Source organism: Tyto alba, unplaced genomic scaffold (assembly GCF_018691265.1).
Source record: "Tyto alba isolate M040663 unplaced genomic scaffold, T.alba_DEE_v4.0 Super-Scaffold_16, whole genome shotgun sequence".
NCBI lineage: Eukaryota > Metazoa > Chordata > Aves > Strigiformes > Tytonidae > Tyto > Tyto alba.
In genome coordinates, this window is record NW_024881278.1 from 30,235,221 (window position 1) to 30,258,643 (window position 23,423).

At 36.3% G+C, this 23,423-nt stretch overlaps 1 protein-coding gene across 7 annotated transcripts in view; it reads right to left on the minus strand.

Annotated features, from left to right (window-relative positions):
• LTBP1 (latent transforming growth factor beta binding protein 1) overlaps nt 1-23,423 on the minus strand; it is a 199,430-nt gene that overhangs the window by 62,911 nt on the left and 113,096 nt on the right. For 2 of the 7 annotated variants that reach the window (XM_042789538.1, XM_042789534.1), the window contains exons 10-18: nt 12,595-12,717; nt 10,862-11,029; nt 7,434-7,667; nt 5,432-5,454; nt 4,345-4,447; nt 3,656-3,754; nt 2,169-2,294; nt 882-1,007; nt 34-156 (exon numbers count right to left, since the gene is read on the minus strand). In XM_042789538.1, coding sequence (XP_042645472.1) covers nt 34-156; nt 882-1,007; nt 2,169-2,294; nt 3,656-3,754; nt 4,345-4,447; nt 5,432-5,454; nt 7,434-7,667; nt 10,862-11,029; nt 12,595-12,717 — 1,125 coding nt within the window. The remainder of the gene's footprint in view (nt 1-33; nt 157-881; nt 1,008-2,168; nt 2,295-3,655; nt 3,755-4,344; nt 4,448-5,431; nt 5,455-7,433; nt 7,668-10,861; nt 11,030-12,594; nt 12,718-23,423) is intronic. The other 5 variants (XM_042789537.1, XM_042789541.1, XM_042789539.1 and 2 more) reach the window with 4 other exon arrangements.

The following is a 23,423-nucleotide window of genomic DNA, read 5'->3' on the forward strand; positions in this document are numbered from 1 at the left end:
CTGTATTACTACTGGTGAAGAGTCCAAACCTACCTTCACATTCACCTCTCCTGTTCATGTGGTATCCACTATCACAATATTCACATCTGTATGAGCCAACAGTATTTATACAGAAGCCATCCCCGCAAGTATGAGGTCTTGAACATTCATCAAAATCTGCAGATGAATAAGAGATATTAAGAGGAAATTTGCTTTACCGTGAAATTACTGAATGCTTGCATCTCATCTAAACTCTGCTTTAATCAAACAGAAGTTTTAATTTTTTAAGCTGTTTGCAAGCCACAGCCCTACAGCTGTTCTTACTGAGCAGTTCCATCTTTACCTCTGCTCTTAACTGTAGAGAGAATGAAATCTAGAAACAAGCAGGCTGTAGGAAGAAGGCCAGTGAGCAGCCCTGTGCCTGCAAACACAGTGTGTGTCACTGCATGTATATTGTGCCCAAGGCAGCGCTAACCTGAGGAAGATCACAGCCAGTTCAGGCTGTTTGTATTTGTCTGCAAAGTCCATGGCTGTCTGCAGCTATATTTAAAAAATATGATTTGTTACAGCTGCTAGTGATTGATAGAGTTTTAAATAGTTGCATTTTCCACCACAGAAAGTGTTTTTACTAACTGGTATTTTTCCTAAACAAACATGATACTGAATAAACTCTTGTTTTTCAAGAAATAATCATTTTGATAAGTAGTTGGAGCTATACAAATATTTTCCTCACGACAATACCTGGTGAGACAGTTAAAAACACTTCCAGATATCAGTCCAGTACCAATGACATTGAGGAAAAAAGCTGAAAAAGGGACTTTAGGGAGGTTTAGATAAGTTTCTTGATTTATAGTTTATTTATATTTTATGTTTTATTTTCTATAAAGTGGACCAGTAATTACCAACGCAGTCAGTTCCATCTTCACTGGCCATGAATCCAGCTTGGCAAATACATAGGAAACTTCCTTCTGTATTTTCACAGCGTCCAAGGGAACAGAGATGAGGTGCCTGATTACACTCATTAATATCTATAAAAGAAATAAAAACATAAGACTACAGAATAACATATTCAGTTGTGATTATTTTTGTGCATTCTATGCCATGTTTTTGAAAAGACTAATCTTGTACACTATTTTCAATATTTGAAAAAATATATGTTTTCCTCTCCCTCAGAGCTGCAAAAAAAGATGCATTAAATAGTTTTGGTTGGAAAAAAAATGCTCTCGTTGGCTTAGACTAGAAGAATATTGCACTGGCCTGAATAATGTGACATGATTACTATTCAAATCACTACACTGACTGCAAGCTGAGCACAAGCAGCAAGCATGGAACATTTAACATAATTTGGATGAAATAGAAGGACTTTAAGTCGCCATTTGGCTGTGTATGTGTGTAAATTATTTTTTAATACTGTAGTTGCACCTGACAGCATGTGTATCAGTGCAAAGGTACTGAACTTTTGGTAGAATGAAAAGTTGATAGCGTATCATCTGGCAACATGATATAGTAAACTCTGATTCAAGTTACAGAGGAACTGCATGCTCTGAATGAAGGAAAGATACAGATACAACTGCTTCCAAATCTGAAATAGCTCACATAGAGCCATTCTGGGCTCTGCCATGTTAATCAGTCCTCTATTCCAGAACTTACTAGCTTAGAAGGGGATGAAGACCATACTTCACAGATCTAATGCGCTTCTGAGATGTTTACCATACACTTTTTCTTTTCAGCAGAAGGTTGAAAGGAAAGACCTAACAAAATGACTGGATTTAGTCCAGCTGCAGAGCTGGTAGATGGGTAAATCATTCTGAGAAACAGGCACTAATTCAGTCATTCTTTCTCCAAACAGAAGTGTATTTCTTCCTAGCAGTCTGATGCTTTTAGATACCTGATATAAAGATGAGAAGAGATGGTCTGTCTAATCACTTTTTCTCTCATCTCACGATGGGAAAGGCTTTCGTTCAGTTTAATTAAAATCATGTTCAGTTCTGAGCAGCTGAAAGACTGTATCAGAGACTAGCTGGCAAATTTTATTTGACATACAAAAACTAGTTTCTGTGTAGTTTGGAAGTACTCAGTAGAGGAAGCAACTCCTGACTGCTCTGTAGCATATTTTCCCTGACCAGACTGTACATTTCAAGCATTTCATAGCATGGTTATTTCAGGTTTTTGAAAGCGTCCATTCATACCAGAGCACTTTGTCTGCTGATCGTTAAGTTTGTACCCCTCGTAGCAGATGCAAGTGTATCCCACAGGCAAATTAACACAGTGTCCGGCTCCACAGATATCAGGATTAACTGTACATTCGTTGATTTCTAAGCAAATAAAAAAAAGTTTAATGTTAAACTCTCCCACATAGTTCAGTAAGTGTACAATATTCTGTAATTCAATTAGAAAGATCAAGCCTGAAAACAACTGTTAATCTAGTTCCGCTTCTTTTCCTGAGAAAAAACATCATCACATGGAAAATTGCGACTTTTTTTTTTCCCTAACTGATGTGAGTCCCCAGCAGGGTAACTTCCTTTCCCTGCAAGGAAGCAGGGAGTTGGTTGGCAGAAGGGGCATGGTCACAGCAGAGCTGACTTCCAAATTCTGGTTTGACAATCACCATCAGTAGAATTTTCATATAGGATTGATGAACTGTATTTATAGGTAATTAAAGGAGGCAGCTAAACGCTTTCAGGACAGGATACTGTCTCTACTCTTACAGTAGGTTCAGGAGGATTTAACTGCAGACAATTTTAATTCAAACAGCTGGGTGATTTAGACACTGTGCATGTTGTGTGCAACTCAAAAATCCGTCCCTGCATGAAGCCATTTTTGAAGAGACAAACTTTTATTAAAGCAAGTGCAATTTTTCCCTGTGAATGCAAACTGGGAAACCTCTTGGTAGGCCTAGATATCTCTACTGTATATCATTACTGCATTTAAGTATTTGTCTGGATATTGCAATTACTTCAAAGCTTGTCTTAATTCTGAGAGACTAGTCAATGTCACATTGTAATGTTCTCATGGATACACACACAGTACATTCATCTTTTTGTTTACAAATTGACAGCAAGTGAAAATGTCATGCCTTTTGGACACAGACATCACTTAGACAAGTTTCAGCTATGACAGGGACATTACATATATTTCTGTTATTTTCACTTCTTTACACATGGATATAGAAAAGGTAACTTTAATACATCAAAAAAAGGAAGAAGCAGAAATATCAAAAGAGCATTTCAAAATAGATCTTACTCATCTGGTTTTTGTAGAACATGCTGATCTACATCCCACAAAGTCTACATCCATCAAAGAACACGATCGTGTATACTTCATGAACACCTGTGCAGACTGTCTAAAGACCTGGCTTCTATCTAAGAAGTCTTCAATTCTGGGTTTCAGTTGCCGATCATGTAATATGAGGTGGAGTAATTAATTTTTCCTCCTATCATTTATTTGGGGGCACAAAAATGGCAGGTACATCCTGAGGGCCCAATCCTGGCTCTGTTGACAGTACTCTCTCTCACTGCTGTGCTGCTCTGTACTTTCTTCCCAGAGTATTCCTTTCTGTTCTACAGCTCCATTCCCTTTGCTACTATAATTCAGAAGTAGTATGGAACAAGTTATAGTGTCAGGAACTCATGGCCATTTCTTAATTTATTTTAGATCTAAAAAGGAAGTACAATACCTGTAACTTGAGTAGGTGCAATTACTTGACTTGCACTTGAAGTAGAGACTTCAGGAGCAACTTCAACAGGCAGCGGAGGAGATGTTTTCTCAATCACTACTGTGTGACATGGAACGGAAATCAATCACATCCAAAAAAAACCCCTTAAAGCATTCAAAAAAGAAGCCTTAAAGAATTCATACATGATACTGAATGAGCCAGACACTATGGAGCTTTTCATTAGTTTATTCTACTTAGATCTGGAGTAGAAAAAAATAGTAGAACTGGGGTTTCCATCATTCCACTGTGCTTGTGAAAAAAACAGGTGCTAAAGAAACTAAGTGCAATAGTAAAACTTGCAGTGAAAGTTATGCATAAATCTACAAAGAGGGACCTAAGTAAAATTTCATCTTGAAAGGGGTACAAGGCCTCTACTCTGCTGACATTAAAACTGTCATGTACGTAATCCAGGGTATCACTTTTGCATAAAGTATGTCTTTGTCTCCTAACAAGTCACCCATCAAATGCCAGCCTTTCAATTTCTCCCACTTCAGCTTCTGTGATTTTGGTTTTTTTTTTTTTTTTTTTTTTTTTTCCATATTCTGCTCATAGAAAAAATGCTTGTGAAGCTGCAAACAATTTTTCATCAACCTATGTTACATTCTTTGTAAGCACTGACTCATACTAAAAGATGTGTCAAAACAAGTTACCTGGAAACTGTGGATGCAGGTTAATTGTTGAAATTCCAGGAGAAAGCTGAGGCTGCCCAGGCTCTAGATCAGGCTGCTTTTCTTGATCAAGGGAAGCTAATTCCTAAAAGAATGATTAAAAATTTCCATTCTGAAAACATTCTCTTAATTCAGCTATCATAACAAGCTTCTGGCATGAGAAACTGCTAACACTCCCACGAGTGGCTTTTGATAGCAGATCATTAATCGCCATCAATTTAAGCCTGAAAGAATATGGAATACTGTGTTTACACAATGGCATACAATTTAACATTGATTTGAAGCAGCCACTTCATGGAGCTTCTAATTGTATCTTTGGCTTTGTCCCTCCACAGTTCTCCTATCCTCTGGTCTTTAATTGCATACAAATAATATTTAATTGAAGTTTAGCGGCACACAAAAGTCTTTAAGTCTTTGACCACTGTGAAAGGCTGTCTTAGCTATTGCACTGATCATCTTATTTCCATAAAGGTGTTAAATGCCTGTAGGTCTTTAGGAAAACGAAATTAAGTACAGCTGCAGTTATTCCTAATGAATCTCATTATCTTCAGCATACAGAATCTGGAACTTCCAAAACAGGGGACTTAACACAGATATGCACCTGCTCTTCTCCACTGTATACACAGCAACCCTAAAAAAACTTAGGAAACTAACTTAGCCATTAATACACGTGTCATAAGCAGGTATCATAAATGCTCAAACCTTCTTTCTGTTTCTTTCCAATTCATTTTCTCTAGCTGCCAGTACCTGTGACTCTCCTCTATACTGTCTGCAGTTTTCAATACCCTCTTTAAAATACAGGCTCCAGAACGGAATACAACAACATAACATTAGAGCCTCCACCAATGCCCTAAAGAGAGGTTAAAGTAATCTCTTTCCTGTACCTCACTACCTGCCTGTTGCTGTATATAATAATTACATGAACTCTTTTTGCCTCAGGATTTGCACTGTAAGTCCACAGTGAGTTGTTTGTTCCCCATAAATCCTAAATCCTTTTCAGAGTTACTGTATCACATCTTGTACACATGGTCCGCATTCTAATTCCTAGGTAAATCACATCATGTTTTACCTGATCAGGGGCTGCAGTTGCCACTGAAACCAGAAAGAAAAGAGAAAATTAATCAGCCTTCATCTAACATGTACTGACACATTTGATTTAAAACTACTAGCACATTTGAAAGTAGTTGTTGCCGTCGCAGAAAAATTTCAGGCTCTAACATCATTCCAAAATGGTGCAAACTTGAAGTAATGCTCCTGAAGCAAGTGTAAATACTAACCTGAAACCAGAATAAGATTCTACACACTGACCAATGCTTACAATTATTTACTTGGTATTCAGCTGCCTTATAGGTTCTCAATCCGAGAAACTCACAGGTTATTAACTCACTGATTAAACTTTTTAAATTCCTTCCAAGGAATAGCAATGTCTGTAATTATTTTAAAGGCAAATTAATATCATAATGATATAAAAGTAAACATTATGAATTTATAACCATGAAGAATTTATGGTAAAAAAAATAAAAGAAGATTTGAAATTTGCCTTTTCTTTAAACAAGAAAAGTGGTTTGTTTGTTGTTTTTTTTTTCCCCCATAAAAATGACCTTTTTTTTCTGAGAAGGAAAGGCAGAAATTTTATGTAAGTTTTTACTTGCTGTTGCAGTTTCCCCATTTTGAATTTGTCTTTTACTGATGAAAATCTGTATGCTTCTGTAAAAAACTGTATGAATAATCTTTTCACAATCAACATTTTCCACAGGACTGATTTAAAAAAAAAAAAAAAATCACTCTTTTTGATCTAGTTTCTTGAGTATTAGTGGGGAGGTTGATTATCAGAACTGGGAGGACTTCTAATAAAATCTCAAAGACTCCAAATGCAAACCTATCCAAAAATGGAATATAAAATTCAAACATGTGTATGTATCATTACTGACTTAGAGTAAGCATATCTTTTTTCAAGTTTTTATTTCAAAAAAATTTTCTTTTTTTCTCCAGACTCTCTGTGTTTCAAGACTTACTAAATGTGGCAATCCTTCTAATTACTGAACTAATATTTTAGCAAAAGACACAGCACTTTTTTCCACTTTGTAACACAGAAAACCCCATAGGTTTATATGAGATTTTATAATCCAGCAGTCTGTAAGTATATTTGAACGGCTTATTTTTCTATCTGGATCCAGTTTAGCTCCATTTTCTTTTTGAAAGCAAAACTAGAGCAGTGATTTTAACTGGAAAGTAACCCATATTGCCCAGAATTTTGCAAAGTCAGCTGACTGAAACTCTTTCTAATAATGGCCTGACATGCGGATACATAAGTGCTACTTGGATATAACCTATGAAGTACTCAGTATTATAAGAGGGTTCTTCAGCAATGTGTTTCTTCTTGTCTACAGTTAGTTCATGCCAAGTTTGCTGGCAATGTATTTATAATAGTGCTGCTTTTGCATTTCTTTGCTTCTGCATTTGTTTTAGACTCAGGAAAATTTCAGCTGCTACAAGTTCTTAGACGAGCTTGCATAAAACACAGTCTGAAAAAGTATCTTGGAGGAGTCAACTAATTGTTAAAACAACCCAGCAGAGAGGGTCTAATCCAAGGTGGTCACAGCAAGGGACACACAGCTGCAGTGGTGAGAGCAGATCGCAGGAAGGGGATGCATGACCACATCAGGTGGTGCTAATCTACAGGGCTGTCGAGAAGGAAGATGATGAAAACCCCTTAGCTTCTGCCACTCCAAATACTAGTAAATCAAAGCCTGAGTTGAGCCCTTTACTATATGTTAAAGATTGTAAGTATCTTTATAAAGTCTCACAGCAAATATTTACTATTTCTTATTATAAAAATTAGTGAGATTAAAGCAGTCTCTCTCTTCATGGTGTTCTCAGCATCTGGTATGAGCTATACATAAAATTTCAGAAGTAAATCATGTAACACAATACACTGCACGACATGGAACGCTGTGCTGTGGGAAGTGACGCCTCTTTGTCCTGCACTGTACGCAGCTGCTCCGCAAAGAAACATACCATTGAAGACACATGCACAGAAATATAGAAAGACTAAATTTTCCCACTCTCACCTTCTTGCACAGCCATCTCAGTCTCACTTTTCTGTGAGAAGGTCAGTGCCTCCACTGGCTCTTCCTTTGCTGGGAGAGGTGGAGGAGAAGTACCTTTAGCAACAGGTTGAGTAATCGGGGTCTTGCCAATGACAGGTGGCTGTACTCTAACTGCAGGGTGATGATATAGCTTGTTTCTGTGAGGGCCAGAAACCGTATAACCCATTCCACCAGGGCAGATTTCCTTAAAAGCAGCTAGATTTGGGATGGGAAAATATTCCTTTTAGGAGTCTAAAAGTGCAATATGTTGACATAGTGGAAAATATAATGACTACCACTAATAAATTTAATCTCATATTGTATATACATTTTTTACAAAAAACTACTTAAAGACAAGCTATGCAATGCATGTTAATATGACTGAGCATTCTCCCAAAAGCATGTTCTGGCTGTTATTCCCAGGAGGTTTCCACTCCAGTTTACCATCTTCAGTTATGTTTAATCTATCATCATATCAAGATAATTTTTTGTATCAATCCTCTTCAAACAGTATATGCTTTCTTGGTAGGAATTTAAATATACAAATTGTCATCATCATCTACATTGCACAAGGAATGAAAGTCAGTATTTCTATCATTATCTTTTTGCAGAAATCAAAAGAAAAAAGCTCACCACCCCTGTACTAGAGGCACAGAAGAATATCAACCAGTAACAACATTCATTCACAGGATCCCATTTGACTATACCAGCCCTGATCCAAATTCCACTAAATTGAATAAGTCTTTCCACTGACCTCAGTGGGCTGGATAAAAACAAGACCGGGATCATAAAAAGCCAAATCACCACTGGAAGAGAGGGGAAATAATCTCATTTATAAAGCTGCTACAGAAAAAGGTAGTGAAAGTCAGGCAGCAGCACCTGCTCTGATCTCTGCAGCTGCTCTACATGAGCATCAGGTTTTGCAGTCCTAGTGGAAGACTAGAATGAAAAAAGAAATACAGGTCAGCCTTCCTCCCATCAAATATAATAGCTATGCTCCTGCCAGGGACAGGACCTTTAGGAGTCTTGAGGGAGCAGTGCTTCACTGTCCTCATTGCTCTAGGTAAAGCTATGTTGAGATGAAACACCAAAGACTTAGTCTCCCAGGTGCCCAATGTGACTTCTTACAGCTTCTTAAGAGATGTGCAGAGTGGGGTATTGGTAAGTTCACAAATTGTGCTTTGAACACATCAGGGTTTTTAAATGAATTCGCATCTAAAATAAAACCACAAAACACTAGCTATAGGTACTCCACAGGTTAATTCATTAATTTATATATTAAACGGCAGTATGCATTGATTGCACACTGTGTTCTGATGGTGTCTTAGTAATAGAAAAAATGAAGGGTCAAACTGATTAAATTGAGCAGATTCAGAATAATGAAATACTTTCTGTTGGGAAATGCTAGTATCGAAATTTGCCACAAAACCACCCAGTTGAGGGTGGAAATTCTGGTCAAAGGAGAAAGACAGAGAAAATTTGACACCTGTCCCTTCAGATGCTTACTCAGGATGTAGGAAATCTTGTTTCAGGTCATATTCTCTCAAATGCAGAATAGAAATGTGAGCTTTATTCTACCACAGCTCTGGTAAGTGGGTATACAAAGCTGGCCTCGCTCAGTCTCTCTTTTGGAGCTGGTATTCTTTGTACAAATATTTTAAAAGCTAGCAGAGAGTGATATGACTTTTTAATTCAGTAACTCTTAAATTAACATGGGATGCTGCAGTAAATACATTACCCCATTCTGGAGTATCCCACTTTCACATATTTTTTCATAGAAAACTCTGAAAGATTATGAATTTAACCTGTTATAGAAAGGAACATGTTTTCAAATCATGAAAGTTGTCATGAAATGGGAAAAGTGTTTCCTACACAGATCATCAGAATTTTCTACTCACAGATTTTCTCTCTGAAGTCTTTACATTAAGAAAGATCACTAAAATAACCAATTCCACATAATATTTAATGATGTATTTTTTATGACTAGAGGCAGTCAACAAAAAGATATATTTTCTGCTCCAGAATACACAAAATTGGGCACAAAGCCTCATGCAATATTCTCATAGATGTAAAGTATCTGCATTTAAATTGTGAGTCATCTGATGAGAATGTATTTTTTCTCCATTAAAAAGACATAGAAATATTACTTATCTGAAAGTGAACTGAACTATTAAAATCCTAATCAGTGATCTAGCAACCCAATGGTCATGCAGGAAGCAATGGCTTTAAAAATCAACTGAAACACTCAAAAATGTTCGTCACTTCCATTGCTGTAAGTCCAACTTAAAAAAAGTAAGGAATCTGCTGTTCTCATCGTGTCTCTGATGCTAGATGTGGATCTCTCAAAGGAGCTAGCTAGTTTTGAAAATATAAATTTTTATAACATACTCCAGAGAAATACATGACCTGCATCATAACAGTGACATCTGCAGCAGCAACTTCAGTAAGAACAGTGGATTACCATTACAAATACCTGTGCTAAAATGCTGGACATCATGTATATTACAATAAGGGTGCTTTATGCTTTTAAAAAAGATGTATTTGACTGTACATTTGGACAAAAAATAATATTCAATTGATTTTGACTAAAGACTACATCTTTGGTCATTTAAGTTTTAAGAAGAACTGGGGAATAGAAGGTACTCTAAAGTAGTCATCAGTTATAGTATGTGGTATCTTAATCTATGGGCAGCCTAAATGATGGCAGTGACCAACCCAGCTGGTATTTTCCAAGGTATTTTCCAAGGCCTTATATATTTAAAACCAGCAGGACTCCAAGCGAACATTGATAATACAAGTGAGCTTTATGTATCAAATGAGGAAACGTTTAAGTGAAAGGTGGCATGAAATGTTTAACTACCAATTTATTGTTAAGAAGGCAACACCATACTTAGAACATTCCTCAGTATGGGTAGTAAAGATATAAAGGAAGGTTATAAAGCAGAGAGACTCCCACATGTATCCCTCTAGTGGTAATGTAGACTACAACACATGTCATTCTGTAATCTAGTTCTCAAAAGCTGCCATCCTTTAACAACTGAAGGTGCCTTTAAAAACAGAAGAGTATTAATAAGATTTTGGGTTAATTTGCCTGTACCTATAGACAGAATATAATGTACAATAAATTTATCTTCATGTGATGGAGAATCAAAGTTCAAGGACATGTTCTGATATGCAAATATTGCTAATCTGGAATTCTATCATAACCTATCAAAGAAAATTCTTTTGCTTTAATCACAAATCCCTACAAACAAAACTAGTATATATGTGATTATTCTACTATCGTGTAGAGAACTCTCACAATTTACTGATGGACACTTCTTGTTTAAAATCAATTATTGGATTTTTTTTTTTTAAGCACGCAAAACAGGTAGGGGCAAGAACTTGTATTTTTAATGGGCATTTCTTACCTGTTCCTGGAAGCGGACATTTCTCACAGTGTGGGCCCCAGGCTTTGCCAACACTGCAACAGCAAAGCTGCTTGCTGAGCTGAACAGAAAGAGGATGCATGCATTGCTTTCCTGCACTAACAAATCGGTAGCAGGGTCCTTTCTCTTCAGCAACTATAGGATTATCAGCTGCAATGAAAGTGGAAGAGAGGATGGTACTGTACACATGGAAAGCAAAATAGAGAAACATCACTAGATTTCCAACACCAGTTAAATGGATTAATATTACCATCTGCAGAAGTTTTATTTCAAACACCTATCTCAAGCATAATCACAACATAAAAGAAAATTCTTATTTCTCATCAAACACTCTTGAATTCCAACTCATCCTAGACCAAGGATAAGAAGTATTTTAAAGAAAAAAAAAAAAAAACAAAACAACAAACATTTCCAAACCAGCAGTTGCCATACTGCCGTAGAGTCAGAATCAGCTCTCTCACTTGTACACAAGTCCAGCTGCTGAAGACTAAGGTCAATCACTGGCAATATACAGTTGTGTCAAGCTATATAGCTACGATAACATTTAGCTATGAGTAGGCTATATAAATATGACTGCAAAACTATTAAGTATAATACATGACACCTTTTTTATAAAAGTGACAATTATATATTTACAGTTTGCTACACTCAGTTTTAAAGTGGAAGAGCCAACAGCCATAAGCTATGACTAGTGTGAGGGAACAGGAAGCTAAGATCCATCTAGCTTTCTAATTTATGCACCCGCATTAACATACAGTTAACAGTTCTGGGTAATATGTTCCCTTAACTCAAAAATACAAAGACTATCTGACTTTCAACATGACATGTAAAAGCAACAATGAAAACCAACTCCTTTTTTTCTGTTCTTAAACTGAAAAGTGATAAATTCTTCAAAATGATGAAAAACTTTCTCAGTAATTGAGTGTCATTAACTAGTAGCATACAGTAATTATGCTGAAAAAAATTAAAGAATTCACCTGTGGCTCTAGACTATATTTTATAAATCTAAAGATAGCTCAGATAAGAAGTTTAGGAAATAAGGTATTTTTCACTTTTAAATACTCTTTCCAAAAAACATAAAGTGAGAAATTCAGTTATTCTGTATGCCTTCTTTTCTTCTTGCAGAGCTAGTTGATCTCAAATCAAGTAAAAGCTGATTAACAGAGGAAAATATTTGCATTCGTGCTGTTCAAAACTTTTTCTTTCTCTTAATTCTTTCTTAATTTTTAATCCATCTTAATGAGAAGAAAAATGTGCCAAAGATCATCCTGGGCTGACTGTTTAGTAATGGAAACTACCCAGGTCAAAGCTGCAGAGGTGGAAGAAGGGAGGGCAGGACACAAATATGATTTTGGCTGGGGAAACAGCAGAGGGGGGAAAAAAATTTGTGGGAAGGACAACTCTGGGCTGGTGAGAAAGACTGAGTGTATGAGGTGGCTGGATGTAACCTGGAAGGTTTTGTGACAGGAAAACCAGGAAAAAAAGAACATGGCAAGGATCCTGGAGAGCCCTTTGTGAAGACTAAGGCTTCCAGGAGAAAGAGACAAAATGTGGTATGAGCACTGAGACTGACTGAATAAAGAGAATAAGCTGAGGAGTCAGGGACAGTAAAAAAGAAGGGGACAGCTTAGAAGAGTTGGGGCCAGTCAAATAAATCCTCATCTAAAGTGCAAATAAGTATCTATTTTGGTATTTCAATTAGCATTATTACTTACGTATGCATCTTGAGAGGGTAGGGTCTGGCACAAATCCCATTTTGCAGGTACATCTGTAGCTGCCCATGGTATTCAAGCACTCACCATTAGGGCATACTCCCTGTAACTGACACTCATTGATGTCTGTGAGAAAATTTAAAATAATCAGATACTGAATCATGTAATAATATTCTTCCTTCTTCAGAAGTTATCTTATCTTTTTTTAAATATGTGCAAGAGAACTGTTACAAATTAACACTCCAATCAATACTTTTTCCCATACTGACATTTGATTTGTAACCTTTTAAAATACTGCTGAGAACATAACAGAAAAACAATTACATTTATACATTATTCTCAAGTACACTGAACTAAAAAACAAATATACTTTGACTGGTTTATCAACCCCTCTTTTCCTGACTAGACGATTGCTTGCGCAGCCAAACACAACTTACAAGAACATTCACGGAGACAAGTTCTAAGCAATGTAGTATATTTTATACAGGATGAAACACTGCTTGACATATTTAATACAGTTTTTATTAGTATGTGTATTCAGTAGTGCCTGAAGGTTCCTTGTGCTGGAAGAAGCACAACAGAAAAATACCATTTCTAGCCTAAAGAGCTTACCATCTTAATAACAAGAATATGCTTTAGGAAGCACAGAACACATCTGATGTGGGGTGAAAAGGATTGCATTTGTGGAAAAACAACTTTGATAATTAACAACTACTTTGATAAAGTTTGCTGTTACTAGGCTACCTGCATCGGTGTCTCCTTCAGGGTCTCATCGAATTACCCTCCCATGCCCCAGGCATTGGGCCTCAGGCCTTTATCACACACTTAGGGTTTTACCTTTAATTCCACTTACTCTTAGAATAGAACCTATCCAACACTCATCTGGATACCATCTGTAACTAAGTCAGCCAAACTAGGATTTTATTTCAGGAGACAATAACAATGTAGCTTGCACTGATAATCAAAACCTTAAAATAATAATAAAAACCCCAAAACCCTAACCTATAATTGTCTCTGTCATAAATTGTCATCTCTCCTCTTTCAAAAAATAGAGACAACATATTGACATTGACCTATTTTAAAATGTTCATGTGCATTATTTTTACATAAGACTTTTCATCTCTATCTTTAAGCTAGGAAAAAATGCCTACCTTGCTGGGTAAAAAAGCTTCAAGTGGAAGTCAAATATTCCAGCTAGCTCCTTGGAAATCAGGTATTAGTGATCATTTTATCTAAAATATATAATAATTATTACCTTTCCTCTTAGTTCTTATAAAACTTTCACCCTTTTATTTGACCTCATTGTATGTTGCTCTCTTATTCAACACAGTCAATGAGGGTAACAAGTTGAATATGCACAATATAACAGATGTGCTTTTGGAAACCGACAGAATTTTTCACGTTCCTACCTTCTCCATTTTTCTCCACAAGTTTGGCTACCTGTCCCACTGCACAGGAGTGCATGACTTAAGCTCACTGTATAGCAGACTCTAGCAGTTGCCAAGTCAGTTGTGATTTTTTCCAAATACTCAGCACTGAGCTTATTCCTCAGCTCTCCCAATGCTATACCTAATCTAGTACCTTGATACCACCTGGATCAGCTTCACCTCTCTGCACTTAGTCATACCTGACAGAGTGATAATTTACATCCTAGAACTTTGGATGAAATGTGATGGAAACCACGTGAATTACAAAGGATTAGCTCTGCCTCAAAGGAATTTTTCAGTGAAATTCCCAGACTACAGGACTTTCTGACCTCTGAGGGAGTGGACTATTTAAAAAGGAGAATGGTGTAAGAAAAGAGAACATAACCTTGCTGAAATATTCTCCTACAGCAGTCTACCTTTTGACCCATCCAATCTTTGAGCAGAAAGATGTCCCATATAAGCACAGGAGTATCTTATTTAAGGATTGAACTAATGCAGAATATTTAGTATGCTAGACTTGTTCTGATGCACTCAAAACTTTTATAAAGAGTTTCTTCAGTTGCTTAGTCTGACTAGGTTCTTTCTTTTGCCCTGAAATCTCAAAGTATACTTGAAGTCATCTACAGAGTGCCAACTGATCCCAAAAGGACAACCATCATTGTTTCAATACCATTATCTTTTGTGACTACTGCAAGGAATGAGCTTAAATCTTAACAGCTAGCAAACTAAAGATATTACTGAAACATCCCTAAATAGAAATATATTCATTCTGTTGTAAAGTTGTTGGGAGGAAAGGACATATCGCTAACCCTTTACCTTCAAACATCAGGCACGACAAGGAATATAATGGAAGACTATGAAATACCTAGAAGTTAATACAAAGCAAATATTGGAACATTCAAGAACCCACTAGTGAATTTTCTACCTGCTGGCAATTTGGGTTGTCAGATCAGTCCTCAAATGCAAAATCATGGAACAATTTTACTTGCTTTGATGAAGCACTGACTCTGTTGTTAGAAACAAGTGAGAGGAAGAGACAGTATGCTCTACTCTGAATACTGGAAACATCTTAATATCCATGTTCATTACAAATTTAAAATCTTCAACACAAATATACAAATTACACACACACATATGTGCAAAAAGTAAATACAGATTTTGGAGGAAGGGGAAAACACAGGAGAAATTAAGAGATGGAAGAAAGATAATGAAAAACAAAAATTAAGATACATATTTTTAATGAGGACTATATGCTTTTATTCTAATCTGACTTTTGTTTTTTATCATTTAAAATTAGTTAATTTGTTGGTGTTGACACTGGTACATATAATGAAAATAATTTCTCGCTTTCTACACTGTAACAGCCAGATATTTTTAAAAAACTTTCTCCTTTTACAAATTCTAAATATACATTTTTATTTATAGGAAAATTAACCTACGCTACCGGGAAAAAAAATGGAAGATATCTCCCAGGGGACATACATAACATACTGCTTTTTCTTGTCACTTTTTCTGAAATTTATATTCATGTAAAATTAGAAGAAAAGCTTTGTCTAGTGAAAAGAGAATTTATATTTTAAATCAGCAAAAGAGACAATTTATTTTAAATTATATCCATTTAATTTTGATTTTATAGGTCTTATTTTCATGGGAAGACCAGCTCTCTTGTTTGTTAACTATTAAAATACATTGCTATTTCCTTGTATGTCATGACTATGAAAAATTTTGCACTTCTCCTTCCTTTCTATGAGGATAACTCCACCATCCTACATCTATTTAAGCAAGGTAATTATATAGCTTAACATAAGTGCATGCATACTTTCTATGTTTAAAATTATTAACGATGCATATTTCATTTATTATCTGCTGATTTTACTAATTGTTTGCATCAAACTTAATTTTTGGGAATGTTAAAAATCTATATATGGATAAATTTTATTTGAACAGTGAAAGTGTATAGGCATGTACAAAATACAAAGTAAAATCCTGCAAAGAAGCAGATAAGAGGAAAAAAAAAATTATGAAACCTGCTTTATAACTTGAATTTGAGTAATTTAATTCACAACACTAGTATTATCTGTAGTATTCAAATGAACCATATCTTTTAAATTTGTAAAACTATATCTGCCAAAGGGGTTGCAAAATCTGGCTTTGCACTTAAATTCTAGTTGCAGGTTACTGACTTCAACTAGCTGAGCGATTCTGACTACCTAGTAGCAAAATCGTGCTATTTGGATTTTATAATGATTTTTAACATAGCTTATATTTAAGTCTTTATACAGATGAACGGTAATTGTGAATTTCAAAGGACTTGTGACCCAGCGGGGGACCCACGCTGGAGCAGGCTGTTCCTGAAGGACTGCAGCCCATGGGAAGGGCTCATGCTGGAGAAGCTGAGGGAGGACTGTCTCCAGTGGGAGGGACCCCATGCTGGAGCAGGGGAAGAGTGTGAGGAGTCCTCCCCCTGAGGAGGAAGGAGAGGCAGAAACAATGTGTGACAACCTGCCCACAACCCCCATTCCCTGTCACCCTGCGCCTCTGAGGCGGGGGGGGAGGAGGTAGAGAAATTGGGAGTGAAATTAAGCCTGGGAAGAAGTTAATTTAAGTTATAGAAGTTAAATAATAAATGATTATTAATAAGAATATATAATTAATAAATAAGTTAATAAGATATAAGTTAATTTTCCCAAGTTTAGTCTGTTTTGCACAACAGTAATGGGTGACTGTTCTCTCCCTCTCCTCATCTTGACCCATGAGCCTTTCGTTATGTTCTCTCTACCCTGTCCAGCTGAGGAGGGGAGTGATAGAGCGGCTTTGATGGGCATCTGGTGTCCAGCCAGGATCAACCTGTCATATGGAGATTCCTCTTGCTAAATTTGTCTCATTTTTCAGGTTAACTTTATTGTGCATATTCTGATGCCTCAGCATAACTTAATTATGGTGTATATTTAATGTCTCTTTTCCAAGTCATGTCTTCTCTATGAGCTCATAGAATTACTGAGCTGATGCTCTATGCTGAATTACACAAACCTATCTAGGGATTCAACAGAAACAAGCCATAAGTTGGATTTAAAAAACCCTTCAAATTTTCAAAAGAAACATACATACATGTAAGAATAGTCTTTATTTAACAAACAAAAACCCCACAAAACCCTTTCAGATTTACTATCTACTTCACTTTATTTCAGACTGTGGTAAAAGACCACCTACCCAAAATGTTTCCTACCACCTGCCAGCCTGACCAGCTGTGCAAATTGCACTGGAATCAACTTGTTCAGGCAGCTGGAAAAGAAATCTGAATCAAGATTAACAGACTTTTTTTTTTCTTTTTCTTTTTAGCCCTCTATTTCTTGTATATGGACATAAAAATTATTTCAGTTTTAAATTAGCATAGCAATGAAAATTCATTTCCCTCATTGTAAAAACTAGAGAAAAATATACTTTAAAGTTGGAGGAATAATCTTTTGTTATGCAGAAATATGAACTGATGATGTGCCCGTAGAGTGATTTGATCTACACAGAGGAAATATTTTAAGAGGCTATGTAGCAGTACTATAAACCATACATATGTAAATAAAGCTGTCTAAAGACCAACTAAATATTAATTTTCAGTTTTCAAGGAAAACAGAGTAATGAAATTCCAGTGGTAAAAAGCCTCTGCGTGAGTGATACAAAACCCCCCACATTATACAAGGAGCTTTTCCACACAGGACCTTGCATAGCTCCACAGAAAACTCTCACAGTAGGTGCTGTTATTTATGGTTTATAAAGAACTGGTAAATAAAGCATTGATTTTGTAATAGTTGTTCCTTGATAATGTGAATGGCTTGACCCTTCTCAATGGTAATAATCTGGTGTAACCGCATCGGCACGAAAGCAGCATTGTCATTCTGCACTGACAGCCTGACCCTTTGCTGTTACTCTTTAGTATTGTACATGCCAAATACATGGAACTGGTCCTTGACACACTGCGCTCCTAGATTTGGTACTCTGCCTCCATGGAAGTTTGACAAGAAATAAAGCTTTCCTCTTACACCGGATCTGTTGAGATGGCAGTGGAAGCCACACGCCATCCCAAAGGCCCTGTTGGTGACTCCGCTCTCCCAAGTTCATCCAAAAGCACACAAGCTTTGCCGTAACCAGGTTCTTGACAGTGGTGCTGCAGTACTGTGCAGAGGAGACTGCTGTCTCTCAGCTCCTCCTATAGCCTCTTCTAAGCACACAGCTTGAAACATGGTGAGGTCAGCCACCACTCTCTCCTCCAGAGTCACTACAGTGCTCCCAGCTTCAAACCACCCAGATGTTGTAACCAAACCGCTGCTAATCTATCCCACAATCTTCCCTGCTAAGGAGAACTTAAAATAGGCTCTCTTAACAACAACAACAGTTAGTGTTTGATACCTTCCCACAGATTTTTATAGGTCTACTGGGTGGCAGGTCAACTTGCTCTCAGAAAGTAATGTGTTAATGACTCACTGCCACTGAATTTCCTGGGGAAAAAAAACAAGCTAAAACAACCATTTCCTAACTGAATGCTTGTCTGCTCATGTGAAGAATGTGACTGTGAACGATGTAATCTTCATGACCTTAAAAAAGAACCAACCCTCCAAAACCAAACAGAAGCGAAAAAGGAAGATAGGAACAACATAAGATGGTATTCATTTAAATCAGAAAGCACATGCTAACGTTGAACTTGTTATGAACCATGATAATTATATATAGTTTTACTAAGTCCAGAAAACCTTAATCTTCAAAGAACTCTGCATACTTTAAACAGTAGATAGAAGATGGAAATTAATAGATAACTTAGATATCAACATGAAAATTTATTTTACTCATGGCTTTTTCTCCTTGCTTTTTAAAAATGTTCACAAATAAGGTTTATTTGGATTTTTGTCCAAGGTAAGGTAATCTTCAATGTTTCACATTAGAAATACGCCAAAACACAACCTTTCTGAAAGCACTTTACCAGAATCTTGTTCCACAAATAGTTAACAGAATCAAATGAAGAACTGGCTTCAGGTTTTACTCATGATCACACACACACATTTCCAATTGCATAGGCTGAATATCACAATACTAAATTAAATTTCATTAAATTTATGTACAAGCAACTGTTAATACAACAACCTATTTTATTCTGGTTACTGTGACTTAGGGAAAGACTGAACAGTTCCAGAAGTGAAAAACCAGAAAACTTCTGAAAAACAGCCTAGCCTTTATTTGTTACTTTTCTCTAAACAGTTATTCCTTGCTTAAAGATCCAAAACCCCAGTGACTTTTCAGGATCTCAATCCATCTTATGAGTGTCAGGCTCTTTTACTCAAGTATTGATGTGCCTGTCCAGCTCTCTTACATGCATTGCACACTGGGGTATTGTGATGACGGAAAAAGAAATATATGAATCAAAATTTTAAAAGAAGAAAAGTTAGATATGGGATCAAATTCTGTTTTAAGGTACTTAAATTTAAATGACAACGCATTTATACACCTAATGGGATGTTTCCCTTTGCCTAATGTATAGGGATTTGTGTACAGTCGGGTACGATGTAGTAGAATCTCTCTCTCTTTCTACTGTATGACAACACATGGAAGAACCCTGCTGGAGGGAAGGATATGCTGCAGAAGGCATTATCTTCCAATGTCCTGCTTGCATTCTTCAATTCTAAAATGGCTTTTAAAGTAGATTAGAACAGTCTTTGGGGCTGCATTAGCTGCTGTTCAACATTACTTTCGTTCTCTACTGGAAACCTACATGCAATGTCCTACCTTTCCTTGAACATCAGCATGCCAAATTCAATCACATTTGGGAAGTGAATCATTTCAGCTTCACTCCAGGGTTAATGACACCATAACGTAGCCTGAGTATCCTTTCTCCAAGGATAACAAACCATGCCAAGTGTAAACATCCAATCCTAGGGAAAATTCCTGTGCCTGCTTATAATGAGATCTGTACCTGTCACTGATGAAAGAATACGCTTTGCTTGGTTAGTGTAAAACACACCAAGTGATTTACTGGGTGCATCATAAAGCTACTGTAACCTCCTTTAGTTTGCCCATCTACTGAAATACTTTACTAGATTCCTCAGCAAACAAGTAGGAAAATGCTTCACAGCCTACTGGTCTTCTACACATTAATGGGTCAACACAACCTGAAGAGCCTGATGCCTGCTATAGCCAAGTGGTGCAGAAGGACTATCAGAAGGACTACAGAAGATCAGCAGAGAGCTGTTCTGCTATAGGTCAACCTACAAAAGCTGATGGTTGGAATATCGGCTCTGTAGTATTTCCCTTTCGCAGCTTCCAGCTGGAAGAGTATTTAGGAAGAGAAGTTCACTGTGTTTTGGCTGTGTTAACCATTATAACAGCTCTTCAGACCACCCAGGCCCAGCTAGCCTAATGCAGAATCGCAGGAAACACTAAGGTGATGTAAAGCTGTCTTGTCTGCCTTCAGCCTTGTAGCTCATTTGGACACAGGGAGCAAGTCAACTCCCTACCCTTTTCAGATAGCGAGGCCTCTATTTGGTCACAGACATACTGGAATTCCTATAAAACGAAATTAATTCTTTCATCTCCATGCTTAACACATCAAATTTATGCTCATCAAAATCATCACAGCTTGGAGTATTTAACCACATTTAAACATTGAACTTAAAAACAAAATTCTAGAACTGAACGTACATGTTTATTAATATGTTCTGGTCAAAGCCACAATCTTCTGACCGTATGTTATTCAAATCTATCTATTAATTTTAAAGAAAATATTTTTGCTCAAGACAAACAGTCCGTGAGTTCAAAAAAGCCAGGGTGTCACTACAAGAATTCTGAACAATGCAAACGTTAAAGAGTCTTTGGTTTGTTTTTTGAAAGAATTCATTGCTACCATTCATGTAAAGAATGCAGTCAATTTTCTTTTCAGGAGCACTGATAACTTTGAAATGATAGTGTCAACTATCACAATTGGACCAGGCCTTGGTTTTTTTACTGTATTATGCTGAAGTAATTAAAAGACATTTAAAATTTTTTATAAACAAGGCTGAAAAACACCAAGAGGTGATTGTGTATTAATTAAAATAATAGTCCCTCTTTTGAAACAATAGATCTCATTTTTATACAATGTGTTTCTATGTTGCACATTTGCTATGTGATTTTTGATTATAGGAATAAATCTGTCTCAAAAGAGAATGAAAAATTCAGATTTTCAAAGTCATATTACATGATATGAAGAAAATAACTTATAATTCCACTTTTTTTAAGACAAAACATGATATAGATGACAAGGCATAAAAACTAAATATGCAACAGCCTGCAGCTAGGACAGTCATGATATCCAGAAGGTTCTTATGAGACTTGGACCAAGAAAGGGAACTGTAGAAGCAGAAATCCTAGTCAGACCACCAGAGCCCTGGTAGCTGCACTGAAATATTCAGAATAAACTTTGGCTAGTTAGTACTGCAGCTCTTCTTACCCTCTGTCCCAAGCGCCTGGTGCTGGAGGACACAAGCAAATCTCAACATCAACAGCCCACAGCTGATTCCAGGCCTAAGCACCATGGAAACGCAAATTTCTGAAGTGGGTCTTCTGCACTCAGCTCTGAAACCAGATTTCTATGCTTTTCAAAAATGACTGACCTTGTTTAAATGATTAAGTAATAAAACTGAATGGAAAATATTTATCTCCTTTTGATGCAAAGCAAGCAACTTTCAGTAAGAACCACACACACTTAAGATACTTTGCTACATTTAAGGAAAACAAGCCTTCTAGATCAATTATATACTAATCAGAATTTGTCAAAATACTGGGCAACTTCTTAAGTAAAGATGACCTAGTGGTCAGTCATTAAATGTTATTTAGTAATTTCTGCCTCAGTAGATGTTTTCATGCAGGAAGTTCTTTAATATGCATAATAACTCATGCTGCAAGTTAAGATTAGAATATATAATTTACATCTCATTTGTGACAATTTGACTCATTCTGGTAGGTATATGCTAGGCTTCTGGGAGTGCCATCTGACTGAATGATCTCCAAATTGGCTCAATATGCAGGCATCATGTTTTATTCTCTTTATGAAAATCAATTACAACTGTACCTACTAACACCACTGAAAATACTGTTCCATCTGTTTCTGCTATAGCTATGTTGCTAAACATTATTAGTATCATCAGTTCTAAGAAAAATATAATATCCAGATTTCACTGTCTCCATTATAGTTGACTGTTTGAATAATAACCTCAGTGATTAAAACAAGGGGTAAAAGAAACAAACAAGGTTTGGCTGCTAATGAAACTATTGCAATATATATTTTTACAAATTACAGAAAAAACAGATATAAATATTCTAAGAAATGACCCACTGATTTCTGAGAGCTAACAGAGAAGCTGCAGGAGAAAACAATCCAACTCGTTTTGTGCTTCTGCGTGGAATTTATTGGAATGCAAGTTCGCAGAGCCACACTTTTTAAACACATAATCAGTATCCAAATAGCAACCCAGCCCAGTTTCTGGAGATATATTTATTTCTCAGTATGATCATCATAAAAGAACTTTTTGAAAGAAGGTTGTTAACTTAGTAGCTAAGTAACATTAAATAGCATTTCTTATGAAGCAAAGCCCTTTTATTACTTAAAAGTAATAAAATATATACACAACACGCAGAGAAAACCAATCTATTATTGTATTTTAGGGATAAATGTAGAAGGGCAGAATATACCCTCAGAATTTATTTTAAAACATGATGAAGCCCAGGGAAAAAAGCTTGAAGTCCCCAGAGCACATGATTATAGAATTTGATCCATCAACATACAAGTACTAGTATCTGCAAGCTCATATACATTTAATATTAAGCATATGGGACTTTTCAAGAACTTCCATGCACAACTTTTTACTTCATTGAAAAACAAGTGTTCACGTATTTTTCCAGTTCTTCGAGATAAGATTTTTAAAGTGCTCTACTGGCAATATGTTAAGTTTCCTGAGAAATGAATCCAACCTTTTCACCAGCTGTTTTTTTCATTCTCTTTCAGTTTTCCAAGAAAACCATTAGCAGAAGAAGGAAACAGTAAGTATAATTCTAAACAGGGAACCAGAAATTAGCGTTGCATGTGGATTCTGACAAAGAAGTTGCAACTCTGATAAACTGTATTTTGGCTTTAATGACAGCCTTAGGGCATCCATGTGTGTACATGTAATAAATCACCCCATTGAAAAGATAATTACTGAGGGGAAAAAAGCCTTCTTGATAGCAATTACACTAAACTGTTCAAATTAGCATTCCCACAGATGGTTCTTTGTTGTCCTACATACACATTAGAGAGAAGAATGTTTCATTACATTAGTTCACTCACTTGAAAGGAAGAAAATCAGGATCTGGTTATTAATCACACTAATACTACATAGACTTCGTAAA